Here is a 15,210-nt window from a genome sequence, read left to right as displayed (position 1 = left end):
CCAGGTGAGTGAGCATCTGCAAATGATGAGTATGGTTTATCCAGGAAGCTACTAAGGACACAGGGAAAACGAGGTAAGTCAACTTGAAGATAAAAAACTAAGGCGACCTATTCTAGCATGGGTTAGAATAGTTATGAATGCTGCTCTTAAATACTACTTGCTGATTATCCCAGATCATGGACAGGTGAGTTGCCAGGTGGACTGATGAGGGCTCCGCCCACAGGTGGAACCACAGCCAAAACATGGAGAAACACAGCCACTCACCGGCCTATGACAGATAATGTTATATGGCAGGCGTGTCGAACTCCAGGCCTCGAGGGCCGGTGTCCAGCAAGTTTTAGATAACACCCTGGGTCAACACACCTGAATCAAATGATGATTTACCAGGCTTCTGGAGAACTGCAAGACACGTTAAGGAGGTAATTTAGCCGTTTAAATCAGCTGTGTTGGATCAAGGATACATCTAAAACCTGCAGGACACCGGACCTTGAGGCCTGGAGTTTGACACCTGTGTTATATGGAGATTCTAAATATCACATTATAGTTAGGTATAGTTTGCATTCAAAAATCATGACACATTAGATGTCTGCTGTAACTTTGTTCTCCTCTGGATATCAGACATCAGCTCCTCTTTACTCTGTTCTGACATTCTTTTAGTGGTAAACTAGACATCTGTCCATTCTTATGTGAATGATCTCTGAATAATTACAGAATATTTCCTCTTTCTAAAAACATCTTCTCACTTCTGTGTAATGTGTCTGTACTTTAGTTCTTGGTATTCTTTCTCCCCTGATATCACCTTCTTCAATCTGTAAGATAAACAGCAGATGTTCTCAAGCTCGCTGTAAACAAGAGGAACTAAAATACAACATTAACACAGAAATCCAAATCACCATGTATGTATATATACTACACTGACAAAACTATTCACCCACCCATCCAAATCATTGAATTGAGTTACAGTCTCTTGCATGTACACACGTGTATAACATCAAGCACTTAAGCATTCACACTGCTTCTACAAACATCTGTGACAGAATGGGTCGCTCTCAGGAGCTCAGTGAAATCCAGCGTGATACTGAGATGCCATTATATTGACTCACTACTAAATATTCCACAGTCAACTGTTAGTGGTATTATAACAAAGTGGAAGTGACTTAGAATGAACGCAACTCAACCGTGAAGTGGTAGAACACATGAAATCACAGAGTGGGGTCAGAGGATGCTGCTGGTGTGCATAGTGTGCAAAGGTCAACAACTTTCAATAGAGACAATCACTACAGACCTCCAAACTTCATGTGGCCTTCAGATTAGCTCAAGAACAGTTGCAGAGAGCTTCATTGAATGTGGGCTTCCATGGCTGAGCAGCTGCATTCACGACTCACATCACCAAGTGAAATACAAAATGTTGGATGCGGTGGTGTTAAGCACACTGACACTGGACTCTAAAGAAGTGCAGATGTATTGTCTGGAGCAATGAGTCACGCTTCTCCGTTTGACAACCGATGGATAAGTCTGAGTTTCGTGGATGCCAGAGGAATGGTACTTTTCTAAATGAATTATCCCAAATGTCCCAAGAGTTTGAATTTCTTTGTTTTATAATATTTGTTTGACACAAATCATTTTGACTTTTTTCCAGTTTCTTTGGATTAATTCTTTTTTATATATATCTTTTGGGGCCTTTGTCAGTTGAAAGTGGAAAGACAGCCAGGACAGAGAGCAGGAAGAAGAAACACAGCAAAGGGCCCAGGGCAGATTCAGTACCAAGCTTCTGCAATAGCAATAGCTTTACAGCATATGTATCACATACTGAACCTGGTGATCTATACTAGTGTCCACTCTGGCTTAGTTATAACATGGCAGCGGAAGTTATCAAAACAATTTGTGAACTTATTTACAGCCTTTATTGCATTTCTCATTATTTGTTGGCATGTGTAAATATTTTTGTACATTTGGGTGATGACTAAGCAAAACTTATGATGTGGACAAACATTTGCTCAATGCCAACTTCTTCTGTGAGAGTGACTCCTTGTTCTTTGTTCTTCTTTTTCTTCATCTGAAATCTGTTTGTTCAATCTGCAAGTCAGGATGAAAAGTCAAAACAGCACATTCTCTGTAAGTCATCTTCACTAAAGTGCTAGCTAACTAGCTATCCAGCTTAATTATCCTGATCAGTGTGTGTAAAATTTGATCTGCTTGGGATCAAGAACTGGATCAGCACATTTCTCCAACCCCCCCCCCAAAAAAAATAAAACAATAAAAAAACATATATATATATATATAAAATATCACTTCCTCAACAGTCTCTACTGTGTGTGGGATTTGTTCACAATTTCTTTTCTTGACTTTACTCACTGAAAACACTTTTATGGAGGCACACGTGTGTGAGGTCAAGGCAACACAACACGACAGAACACTGCTTTCAATAGTGTCTACAACAGTGTACAACAACAGCTAAAATTTAATATGTAGATCTATCTATCTAGCTGTCCCTGTATGTTAAGCTAAATGATTTTACTCCCTTTGCCTTTCCCTGTCTGATGCTTGGGGATAAATAAAGTTTCTGTCACCTCCAGGTGTGGGTCCTTTGGGACGTCTTAGTCAAACTGCAACTTTAAAGTTTTAAAACTGGCAAAAAGAAAGAGAACTGGCTTTTCAAATTTGGTCTGTGTCACAGCCACACTGCAGACTTTTATTACAAAACTTCTCTCACAATCAAAACTCAGTGAGAAAATTTCCAAGTCTGTAGAATAAGACATGCAAAATAATAAGCTCACAGAACAGTTTGGAATGTAATCTGCTTTCCCCAAATCACAGATCACAGATATGTGATTGCACATATGCGATCGCACAATGGGGTGCTTATGTGTACATGTTGAATGAATGATGAATGACACCATATATGGTGTATTATTTATAGGGTATTTATTATTATTATTATTATTATTATTATTATTATTATTATTATTATTATTATTATAGTGTCGTTATCAGGATAATTTAACAAACTTTTGCAGTTATTGAACTTATGATGTTTCTTTAACAAATATAGATAGATAAATAGAATAGATCTCGCAAGTCAACATCCACAGCATGCATTTTTACAAAGACATTATAACATTAATGCCGACAGCGAGAGGTCACAACCTTGCAGGAGGACAAAGTATTCATTTTGTATATCAACTTTTTATCAAGCTGATAAATACCTGACGGTTACAAATGGACCAAAAATTAGTTAACGTTCCAGGGAATCTGCTTCCTATAATTCAAGGATTTGGATCCAGCTAGCATCCAGGCCACATCGCTGTCTTCACCCACATTTCCTATTATAAAACTGACAGGAGGTAAATGTGGTCATAGAATGTCTTTTCCAAGCCACACATATGCATAGATTCAGATAAACATGCAGTACAATGGGGTGCTCGTGTGCATGACTCATGTAGCACCAAGAAACCGATTAGATGTAACAACAGGAGAATGTGCAGCACCCACTGTACAAAAGTGCACATATAGAGTGTCCTTTTAGAAAAGTACACATGACTTTTGAATGAATTTATGCTGACATACATGCCACAGTCTGACACAAAGAATATTAGCAACAATTTCCTTCTCTTCCTACAAAGTGTGCAGCATTAAAGTTCAAAATGAATAAATAAGTAAATTAATGAATAAAATATCCCAAAATAGTCCCGCAAACAGAAGTGAATAAAAATCTTTAAAAGCTAACAAACAACTCTAATAATTTTTGTTTTCACAGGCAGTGAAAGAATCAGAGAGAGAGAAGTGTCATGAGAAATAGACGGTTTGTTACCAGGTGTTCAACCTGTTCACTCCCTGTTCACTCCCTCATCACCTCGTTTTTGTCTCTCTGTCGTCGACTACTGTTTATGAACGTTATTACAATGAGGTAAATTTAATCAACTTTAGCGAGGAAGGTGACAAACTGTCTCTGCTTGCCTCTGTTTGATAAGCCAACAGCAGTAGAGGCTATTTTACTAATGAAATGCAGAAAGTTTTACAGTAAAGTAGCTCCTGCAAGTAAAACACAGCAGAGCCAACAAGCACAATTTTCATCATAAAAATACACTCAACACCATCTTTCTGTTTATTGAAGGGGCACAGTATCCTTACATGTTATTTAGTGGTTCTAGTTACACTTGTAAAGAAACATTGTGCACAGACATACTTGCCTTTCTATCCTCAACATAACACACATCCTGTCCTGTAACCCTAACCCAAGGAACCCAAGTGGAAAGACAATATTTTAGTCTAATATGTTTAAACTATAGGTAAAACTGCACTGATCTTAGGAACCTGTACTAGTTTCTAAGAGCATGTTAGCAATATAACACCATGTTAAAAAAATGATGAACAGTTGCATCATCCTTTGGCCTTTCAGCAGCCCTTATCACTCCTAAAAGTGGTAGAGCAAGACAGAGAGCAATTAACAAGCTACGCAAGCTTTTTATGTGTTTTGCTCTTGGAAACTATGGTGAGTTACTAAAATTGATAAGCTAGCAGGAAAACCTATGCTAACTTTACATGTGGTAACTACTGCAACAGTGTGAACCCTGTAATGTCTAAAAAAAAAAAAGCGAAAACCAGTTGGAGTACTTGACCTGTGTGTGAAATGGAGTGTTATGTTTTATTTTATTGTCTATTTGATTAAGCACCTTCACAAATGCACCAAAATAATGCAAGATGCACTTTTCTTTTAGTTGTTATTCAGTGCCTTTTCGGGACATTGTCATTTCAGTTATAAGTTATTTCATATGAATAAGTTGTTTAAAACTAATTAAGTTACAAAAATTTCATGATTTGATTACACATGCCCTAAAAAGGGATCTATAAATATATTTGATTGTAATGCTGCAAAGCAATACGAATTCATAGAAACTGAAAATATGTTAAAACAACAGTGTACTTGATTTTGAAAACTTTATGAGATTTCATTTTATTTAGAAACAACTGTAAGAACTATTTTGTTCATTGCTCTGTACTGTACGGGTAGACTGGATTTTTGTGATCCTGGATCTGATCTTATTTACATTGGTTTATCACACCATTGTAAAGTTGTAATAAACCTGTTCAGTTCTCTCAAATTTATTTTACTCCTATTGAATCTAGTCTCTCTATATATAGACTATAATAATATAATATCATATCATATCATATCATATCATATCATATAATATAATATAAATCTGACTGATGTCTGCACTTATGTCCATTTGAAATCTAGCTTGTAGAGCACGATTCATGGTTTAATGTTTGTAATAGAGATGGCACGATACCACTTTTTTATGTCCGATACCGATACCGATATCATAAATTTGAATATCTGCCGATACCGATATGAATCCGATATAGTGTTTTTTAATCAACAAAACTGTTTTTTAAATATCTTGCTGCATTTTGTATAAGTTCATACTCAAGTTTAAAACAACAACTACACTAAAGCTATTCTGTTATACCTGTATGCAAAAAAAAAAAATTTCATAGTTCAGCAATACTGATCAATCTAATAAACTTAAACCTACACCATCCTCCCTATTCTGGTATTTTAAAGAGTACTTAGCATAAATATTAAGCAACCTAACTAATAGGGCTCCAACTCCCAGCAACAACAAAAATAAATAAATAAAAAATAGGGAACCACCCCTCACGCTCCACCTCATGATGCTTAATCGACGTAATCAACCTTAATTTGATGCAGTGTGAAAAAAAATGCACAGAAATCAATTATTTTTCAAGAAATATTAAATAGATTCAACATCTTTCTTCAACAAAATTGCAGACTGCACAGATGGTACCTTCCCAAAGGAAAAAGTACTATAGCTTACTAGGGTATATTAGACTTAATAGTTACTATATACAGTAATTGACTTCTATTCATTTTACATCAAATTAAAACTTTGGGTGTCAGATAATTATTTATTAAAAGCTAGACATTTTAAATGAGAATAAGAAAGAAAAGTATGTCTTTGTGCCCCCTTTTCCCTGTTCATGCCCTATCGGCCCCCCTGGCTAAACTTTGCTAGATCCGCCCCTGCACAGTTACCAGCCGTCAGCTACGTAGAAAAAGATCCTGGAGTAGAAAGTAACATTAAATACATTCTAACAACAGCTGATCAAGCTTAAACGTGCTGCTGTTGTTCAGCCGCTGGTTTCCTCTTTCTGGTGCAAAGTGGGCCAAAAGCAAACTAGAGACACGACTGGCGACAGAAAAGCCGATCAGCTGATCGTTAAGCAGTTTCATGATTGAAGTAGCAGCAGGAGAGGCAGTCGCTCCATATATCGTTTGTTAAGCTTAATGCAGGAATGCTTTACAAACATTCAGAGATGGACTTACACACTTGCTTTACTTCTCTCGGGATAACTTTGTCGGAGATGAAATGCCGGGTTGCTAGCGAAGCTCCACATGCTATCCAGACCACCGACAGGTCCCGCATGCCACAGCCGCTCTATCACGTGATGCATACTGCTCCGACATGCTAACGTTCTGAGGTGAGTTACGGCGTGTTGCAAGTTTTGTGAGGTGCTTTCGTGATATTTAATGGATCGGATTACATTTTTTATTTTTCTCCGATATCCGATCCAGTAATTTAGGTCAGTATCGGACCGATACCGATACGTAATATCGGATCGGTCCATCTCTAGTTTGTAACATGTAAAAAAAATTCACAATTAAAATCTGAACATTTCTAATGTTTATAATATTTATGGGGAACAAATTTCACATGATATAACAAAACTACAGTAAATTTTCAATGGATCTCTTCACTTTCTGTGGAGCCCAAACCGGTCATTCTGAACGATGTTAGAGGCAGCATATTCTCCAGACTCTTTCATGTCTGTCACATGTGCTCAGGATGAACCTGCTCTATCTGTGAAAAAGCAGAGGATGCCAGTACTGGACCTGTCAACTCTCCTATTCTATGACAAATGCTAATCAGGCTCCACGGTGGCAGACAGTGAGCACAGGGCACATCAGAAGACTGGGCCCTCAGGCCACCCTCATGAAGTCTGTTTCTGATTGTTTGGTCAGAGAACTTCACACCAGTGACCAGCTGGAGTTCATTTTGTAAGATTCTGTTGGGACTCCTGTTCTTCCTTGTACAAAGGAGGAAACTGTACTGGTCCTGATGGGTTAAGGACCTTTTATGACCCTGTCCATAGAAGGCATCAACACGTGTCTTCTGGCAGTGGCACGTGTTGATGTTCCATCCTGGAGGAGTCCTACATGCTGTATATTTACATTACACAGTGTTCTTCAGGATCTGCAGCCCGGGAAAATACACTGAACTGTAACAGTGAAACTCTGCTGCTAGCATGACATGGGGCAGGATAGGCAATCAGATGTAAGTCTAGACACAGCAATGCTCAGTAGCTAGTGGATCTGAGAGCAGACCACAGCAACCTCCTTAAGCACTGTCCAATAACCATTACAGTGGCAAGAAAGGGTCTCCAGTATGAAGAGTTGGATAGCACCAGGCCCCGATATAGTTCATGCCTACTGGCTGAAGAAGCTGACTGCACTCCATGAGTGTCTGGCAGCAGCACAAATGAACCAGCTGCTAGTCAATGAGAGACACCTGGAATGGCTAACTGAAGGCCGGACAGTCCTGATCCTCAAGGAACCCCAGAAGGGACCGGCCCCATTCAACTACCGACCAATAACCTGCCTCAGCACCACATTGAAGCTCCTGTTAGGAATCATAGCGGCTAAGATGAACAGGCACATGGGTCAATGCCTGAGTGGGGCACAGAAATAGATTACTTTACTCCTAAATTTCCTAACAGTGATTCCACTGGTGCATCCAAGTTTAATGAGAATGTTTGTTTGGCAGCATGGTGGCACAGTGGTCAGCACCGTTGCCAGCAAGAAAGCCCTGAGTTTGAATCTGTGTGTGCATGCTCTCCCCGTGTTTGCGTGGGTTCTCTTCACGTACTCAGCATCTAAAGAATGCAGGCAGTGGGGTTAGCTTAATTGATGATTCTCACTTGCCCATACGTGTGAATGGTTGTTTCTTTGTGTTAGGCCTTTGATAGACTATCCATGGTCTAACCCGCCTCTCGCCCTATGATAGCTGGGATAGGCTCCAGACCCGCCCCCCTCAACTCTGATAAAGTGGAAGAGAATGGAAGCAATGCTCATTTATCTTTTGCTTTTTAAAAACTTTACCAGACATTTTGGCGTTCAACATCCATCATATTTATTTTAACAAAACAAAATTTTAATAATTCTTTTAGCGAAACTAACAAGTTGCACATTAAAGATGTATTCACATATTTGGATACATATGTTGAAAAAATATATATTAATATATATATATATTAAAAAAGAAACTTATCTTATTTATGTCTGGAGTGTTTGAGAGAAAAATACTAATTAATGACATGCAACACGTAAAAAAAAGATAAAGTCATATTTAAAATTTGCATGAAGAATGTCCCAACCAATGGGGTTTTGTGATAAAATTATGCTCTGTGATTGGTGGCTCTATGGCCACCAGCACAGTGAGAACAGGCTTAAAAGGTCCCAGCACAGCATTCACTGCAAGCTGAATGACAGCAATGGCTCATCTGAAGCTTCTTCTTCTTCTGTGTGTTGGTGAGTGAAATATTGCACTTATTTCTCAGGTTGTGACAAATTCTGTGTTACTAAAGGATTATTTAGGTTTTCACTAAACCACCAGATACTGTTTTTGTTCTTCTTTGTCTCTGCTTTGATATCAGTTATTATACATTTGTCAGAATGTTACAGTATCAGGAACACTGTCTCTACAGTATGATTGTACTTTTTCTTCTTTTCATCAATTTGCAGACACATTTCTGCAAGTATAATAGCTAGAAAGAATATGTTGTTCTTCAGATGGAAGAAACAACCAGTTGTGAGTAAATTATTTTCTTTTTCAGGCATCACAGTCAGCACAGGAGTAGATTTGCACAAAAGGATCTATGGAGGCCACAAGTGTCCAGACACTGAGCGTCAGTATCACGTGAAACTAAAGGCAACCAGTGCAACACATGAAAGTCTCTGTGGTGGCTCACTGATCCATGAACGGTGGATTCTGACTGCAGCCCACTGCTGGATAGATGAACCTGGATGGTGAATAAATAACAGTTTGACTTAAAATTGAGTTTTATAAGAATTTAAAAATAAAGATAGCATTTCTTATGCTCATGTTCACTAATTACAGTCACTAACACCCATTTCTCCTTGTGCAGGGATATGTATGCAATTTTAGGAATTCATCCAAGTCCATGGTGGACAAAGTTATTACCATTTTTAAAAAAACAAAAAAACGTGAAAGTCACAAGTGGACCAGTGTTTGTGGGCACAAATACGATTGATGACATCATGCTACTGGAAATTCCTCCACAACCAGGCAGGAAAACCGTTGCCTTACCGGACTGTGCAAATCCTCCCAACATGTAAGTTGTGCGCTTACCTAATAAGTCTGAATCCTTTCTGACTTTTCCACTTTTTTATTTTTATTTATTTGTATTATGATATTTCTTTATTCACAATGTTGAATATAAATGAAACTTGTATGTTTTGGATACTTACTAAAACAATATATGAAAGTGGCCACTTTCATGAGTAAACCATATCAGCCTTATATGATTCACTATATGAAGTAGGCCAAATCTGCTAGTCTTTTATAAGTTTTCTCTATTGCTTTTCCATATGGGACAGCTCAATCAACACAATATCACAGTAAAAACTTACATTACACTAAAGAAGGAGTTTAAACATAAACAACAGCAATGACAAACTCCCTCAGCAAGCATAATGTTTTTGTGGGATTGCACCACTATTGAATAACAAGTACAATCCTTCCAACTTTTCTTTATGTCAGGGCTCTGTGGCAGGCCTGAGGTGCCTCAGGCAGGGATGAGGACCCAAAATACAGGACTCATAGAGAATGAATGGCAAACTCAAAGAACCTCAGCTTTATTGCTGGCATGAAACAAAACATAAACCAAACTGAGAATGGTATGACAAGAACACATAGGCAATTCTGAGGATACAACACAACAGCGAGCAAAGGAAAACACAGGGCTTATATACACAGAGGCGTAATCAGGGAATGGGAAACAGGAGGGAGACGCAGCTGGGAGAAATTAGGGGTAACGAGTAGGGATGGGTATTGATAAGATTTTCACGATTCTGATTCCATTTTCGATTCTGTTTAACGATTCGATTCTTTATCGATTCTTTTTAAAAAAGGAGAACACTAAAGTCGAATAGCTTAGAACTTTGTTTTATATCTTCTCTTTGAACAAGATAGAAATTTAGGAGTAACATGGCCTTACAAACCCAACAGTGAGATCTTAAGAGATCCACAGCCTACGGCTCTTCAATGGGGTGTCACAGGGTCCCCAGGAAAAAACATTGTAAATGTAAAATAATAAAATAAATATTCTTCTGTAGCAATAACAAAGTATAACATAAATTATTCTGTAGCAATTACACAAGAATATCCAGTAATGTCCCTGCCTACAATTAAACACATTCACTTACCGAAAATCGGGGGCATCTGCTGCGGCAAATGGGTGCAAGCCTTTGACCACAAACTTAGTCACTGCTCGGTGACATTCGTCTATCCTGGCCTGAAAGGAGACGCTACCAGTAGACTGCAGCGAGAACTGCCAGCATCTGAGCCAGACTCTGTCTGTCTCTCTCATCATGGTCACCTAAATGCACAGTAATGGCAGGTTTTGTAATAAGGCAGATCGCGCTAACATAATATGCGCTGTTAGTTGATTATTTACCTGCCGCATTAACAGGAGAGGACGTGCAAACGTTACCGCTGCTGCTGGGTTGAGATTCACGAGTCTGGAGCGGAATTAAAGAAGCGACATTCATTTAAGGTTATCGTGTATTTTGTGAGCAAATGCTTTTGCATATTCGTAGTGTTTCCTCCCTTAAATGAAATATCTACTTTGCAAGTTGCCCCGTTGTCATCCGTTCTCGTAAAGTATAACCAAACTTTTGAGCGTTTGAGCCGCCATGTTTCCTGCCAGGTAAATGACGCTCCGCAACGTGGTGATGTCATTCGGGGCGACTGGAATCGATAAGGGAATCGTTTGCAAAAATGGCAAACAAGTCCAAGGAATTGAAACAGTGGGAACCAGTTCTCAACAAGAACCAGTTTTCGATACCCATCCCTAGTAACGAGACAGGGGGAAGCAAAACTGAATACACTGACATAAGACATGGACCTCCAAAGTAAAACAGGAAACAATCCACAAAGGCGCAGATTTGACACTGAACTAAACCTACACAAAGTACGAGGGCACAAGACATAAAACCTAAGAACAAAACCCTAAACCAGAATAAACTGAAACATGGAATTAAAACAAGACAATCAGAAGACATAAAAACCATAATACATAAAAATATAACAAACTGCAAATGCTGGGTCAAAATGACCCAGAACCGTGACACGTTATACTGTACACATTAACATCATTAACAACATTAAAAATAGTATTTCTGTGTCTTTTAGACAGTGAATTTCATTCAACAAGTGGAATATGAAACATGAATGAATATAAAATAGGACCATTTAAGAAAAATAATATAATATAGTAATAATAAACATACTAATACCAGTTTAAAATAAATGATTATCATTTTCATTCATTCCCTCTAAAGAGAAAATCTCCGTCCCAATCACACAACTTCAATAACATTTCTGTATTTTTAGCATATTATTATGATGTACTGGGTTGGCAGCCTTTTCAGAATTTAGTCTCCCTCTTCTGGGCGACTGGCTTCAGAGTGGTGGACAGTGAAGCAAGGTTAATCTGTTAGTGATGCACGCTGAGCCTAATTTCTAAGTTTCCAGTGTTTCAGGTGGCTCTCTTGTTACCTGGTAAGATCACCATGGAAATATGCTCCTGTTGAGATTATGTTCAGAGTTTTTGTGTAAAATGAGCAGGAAGCATCAAATTTTCATTAGTTATTTAATTTATAGTATGCTTTAAACATGACATAGATTGTCTGCTGAACTAATAAGTTTTATATAAGCAACTTGTTAAGACATACATTACTAACACCATCAGTTTAGGAGCAAACAGGTTTGGTTTGAATCTGCTCCTCAGTCTGCTTCACACTGCTGGAAATACAGCTAATAGAACACAGATTAGAAAATGTATCAGTTACATTTGTAAACTATTTATCAGCTGTTCAATCTATAAAATTTCAATTTGATCTGGAGCCAAAATAAAGTGACTTCCTGGCCTTCTTTATTAAGCTATGGGCATTGAAAACAGTGAGTGACCTGTTTTAAATGTACGCCGTTTAAAGTTTCAGATCTCCAATTTGTGGCTGTCATGTTAGATTAAAAACAGCAGCACCAATAGCACAGTGATGATCAAATCATAATGTTTCTGCAACTTTTCTTTGATTTGCAACACCAGCGTTGTAATTTGCTGTTATATATTTTTATATTATTTATAGCACACACACACACAACCATCTCTAGGGTATACAGAAAGTGGCATGAAAAAGTAAAATATCCAGTGAGTCGCAGTTTTCTGGATGAAAATGCTTCGTCAGTGCCAGATATCAGAATGGCCAGCCTGCTTTGAGTTGATGGGAAGGCAACATCTCGAACACTTAAAATAAAATCGCAGGAAGGTTAAGAGCCTCTGTAACCACATGTATCTTTGTTTTGTTTTTTTAAACACCATCTAATATGCTTAACACAACTTAACACATTAGACATAAAGACATAACTCAAAGCAACACTGTAGCAAGATCTGCAACATCTCTTCAACTTTTATTTTGAGTGTATTTTTACATTTTGAGTAGATGTTTGCTGGGTTTCTGCTGACGTCAACCCATTTTTGCGATCATACTAATTTGCCCTGTCTGACTAATGCTGACAGTCTATGGCTGAGAGGATTGCGCCTAATTCATGGATTCTGCATTGCTTGGAACTGTTTGCTCATCAAGATGACCAAATCCCAAGACTGTAAAAAAACAGCTCTCAATTTGTTCATTCTTGTGTTATAAGCAGACCTTGACTAAAAAAAATTGTATCTTGTGTAAATCTTTTTTACACACACAAAAATTCTCATCTATAGATGCACAAACATAAAATTTTCAGATATTTTGGTTTATAAGGTTACAACACTCAGTTCACAACTACACATTTGCTTTACAAGTACAAAGTATTTATGACCACAGTTTGAGCCCATACAAAAGGAGCCAAGCCATGAGGCAGTAGCAGGTAAATGACAGTGTGTTGTTAATGCAGCAGAAAGTGTCAGAATTTTCCTTGTGAATCAAACATGTTTATAAGCTTCTTAGTAAAGCTGTGTGGAAGCGACTTGATGACCAGAAAAAAAACATAGTATAGATCATTTTGAGAATAAAGTTGAAATTTTGAGATTTATTAATTTATTTGATGTTTAAAACACATGGATGGACCTGAAATTAATTGATTATTATTTATTGGTCTGTTTCTAGAGGAGACGTCGTTCAGGTTGCAGGACTTGGTGGGTATAGGGTAAATGCGACAGGCCACACACGTAAGAAAGTTTTTTGATGAATTATTTCACAGTTTATGCTAGACTTTATTTTGGTTTCTGTGTCTGTTTTACAGTTACATTCGCGTTTTATTTGACTACTGTAATATAAACAAAGATTTTAAATTTTATAGTAGATATACTGTATGCCAGGTTCCTTGTTTAAAAATCATTTGGAAACATCCAGAAAAAAGACAAAACATCAATTTCCTCAAGATTTTAGTTTTTGAAAGGTTATGAATGACTTTTGTTCTTTGGCTTTTTTCTCCAGTCCCTGGCCAACCACCTCATCTCCAGTGTGCAAACATGCATGTTGTTGACTGTGAGCCTACCAGAAACGCTCGATGTGATTCACATGTGCCGTATAACAACAGGCTGTGTCTGAAAGAACCTAATGTAGATATACGTAAGGTAAGTTGACTGCTAACATCACTGTATATCATCTCTGTATGTTTTAGATCTTTTGGAAGAAACTTGAACACAAACTATATTTTTCTCTCTCAGGGTGATTCTGGTGGTGGAGTGATTTACAACAACATGATTTATGGTGTAATCAGTGGCTGTGGTGTACGTGTCTGTACTGTACCAGCTGTTACTGTGAATGTTTGTTCTTACATGAAATGGATAAACCAGACAATTTATCCAAAAAGTAATGGAAAATAACTGAATGAAAATAACATCCAGAATAAACAATCATCTCTACATGAAACTTGTGTGCTGTGTGTTGTTGTTGTTTGGAGCCTGCAATGCGTCCTGTCATAGAACCCTCCAACGCATAGTGAGAGCTGCAGAGAGGATCATTGGTGTCTCTCTCCCCTCCCTCCAGGACATTTACAGCACCCGTCTCACTAAAAAAGCCCTTTGCATAGCGGCTGATCCCACACACCCAATGCAAAGCTTCTTCAAGCTGCTGCCGTCGGGGAGGAGACTGCGGAGTCTCCAGGCCAGGACCAGCAGGCTGAAGGACAGCTTCATCCATCAGGCTGTCAGGAAGCTTAACTCCCTCCCGATTCTGCCCCCTCTCCCCTCTCTCCTCCACGGTCTCACTGAACTCTGTCACACACACACAAACACACACACTCTCTGACTCACTCACTGGCCTGCACCAGTTACCAGTCACTTTGTGGAGCATTGGACTGCCATTACCTCATAAGACTTTGTTGTTACACTTTCTCTTACCGTACACTACTAAATCTCCATTTGCACTATTTGCCTATTTGCACTACTCTGCCTGGTTTACACTCAATGTCACTTACCCATTATATTGTATATTATATAGCTTTCTTGTTATATGTAAAATTGTATTTATTTAAATTTTTACTTTTTAATTATTTTACTTGCATTTTTTAATCACTTTTATATTTAAATATATTTAAATGTTCATTTGCTATTTATCTAGGGATTGAAGAGTAACGCAATTTCTATTCTCCGTATGTCCTGTACATGTGGCAGAAATCGACAAATAAAGTTGACTTTGACTTTGACTTTGACTTTTGTTTCTGCTCTAGAATATCTTCATGTTAACTGCAAATTGTGAACCTTTTTGTTTGGTCTAAATTATTGTGTTAGATTTGCAGCTTGTGTGTGTTTGAATGTGGTGTCAGGTGTGTAGCAGCTCATGCTGTTGTTCAGAAACTCTCAGACTCACACTGTGAAGATGCA

General features: G+C 38.1%; 1 protein-coding gene across 2 annotated transcripts; it reads left to right on the top strand.

Annotated features, from left to right (window-relative positions):
- The first annotated feature begins 8,524 nt into the window (after positions 1–8,524).
- LOC147327289 (anionic trypsin-2-like) lies at positions 8,525–14,994 on the top strand. 2 transcript variants are annotated; one of them, XM_086294903.1, is made up of 6 exons: positions 8,525–8,614; positions 8,920–9,112; positions 9,232–9,438; positions 13,490–13,551; positions 13,820–13,959; positions 14,053–14,994. In XM_086294903.1, exons 1-6 carry the CDS (start codon positions 8,569–8,571, stop codon positions 14,209–14,211), a joined length of 807 nt encoding a protein of 268 aa, XP_086151029.1. In that variant the 5' UTR covers positions 8,525–8,568; the 3' UTR covers positions 14,212–14,994. The 2 variants fall into 2 exon arrangements, with proteins under 2 accessions (XP_086151029.1, XP_086151027.1); XM_086294901.1 differs by lacking the exon at positions 8,525–8,614 and having other exon boundaries at positions 8,862–9,112.
- Positions 14,995–15,210: the final 216 nt, after the last annotated feature.

The sequence above is a fragment of the Aulonocara sp. 'chitande type north' Nkhata Bay genome, linkage group LG6 (assembly GCF_057382095.1).
Source record: "Aulonocara sp. 'chitande type north' Nkhata Bay isolate Kocher_YH1m ecotype deep benthic linkage group LG6, A_spYH_male_GT1.1, whole genome shotgun sequence".
NCBI lineage: Eukaryota > Metazoa > Chordata > Actinopteri > Cichliformes > Cichlidae > Aulonocara > Aulonocara sp. 'chitande type north' Nkhata Bay.
Note: the sequence above shows the minus strand (reverse complement) of the source record. Positions and strands in the feature narration are given on the sequence as shown.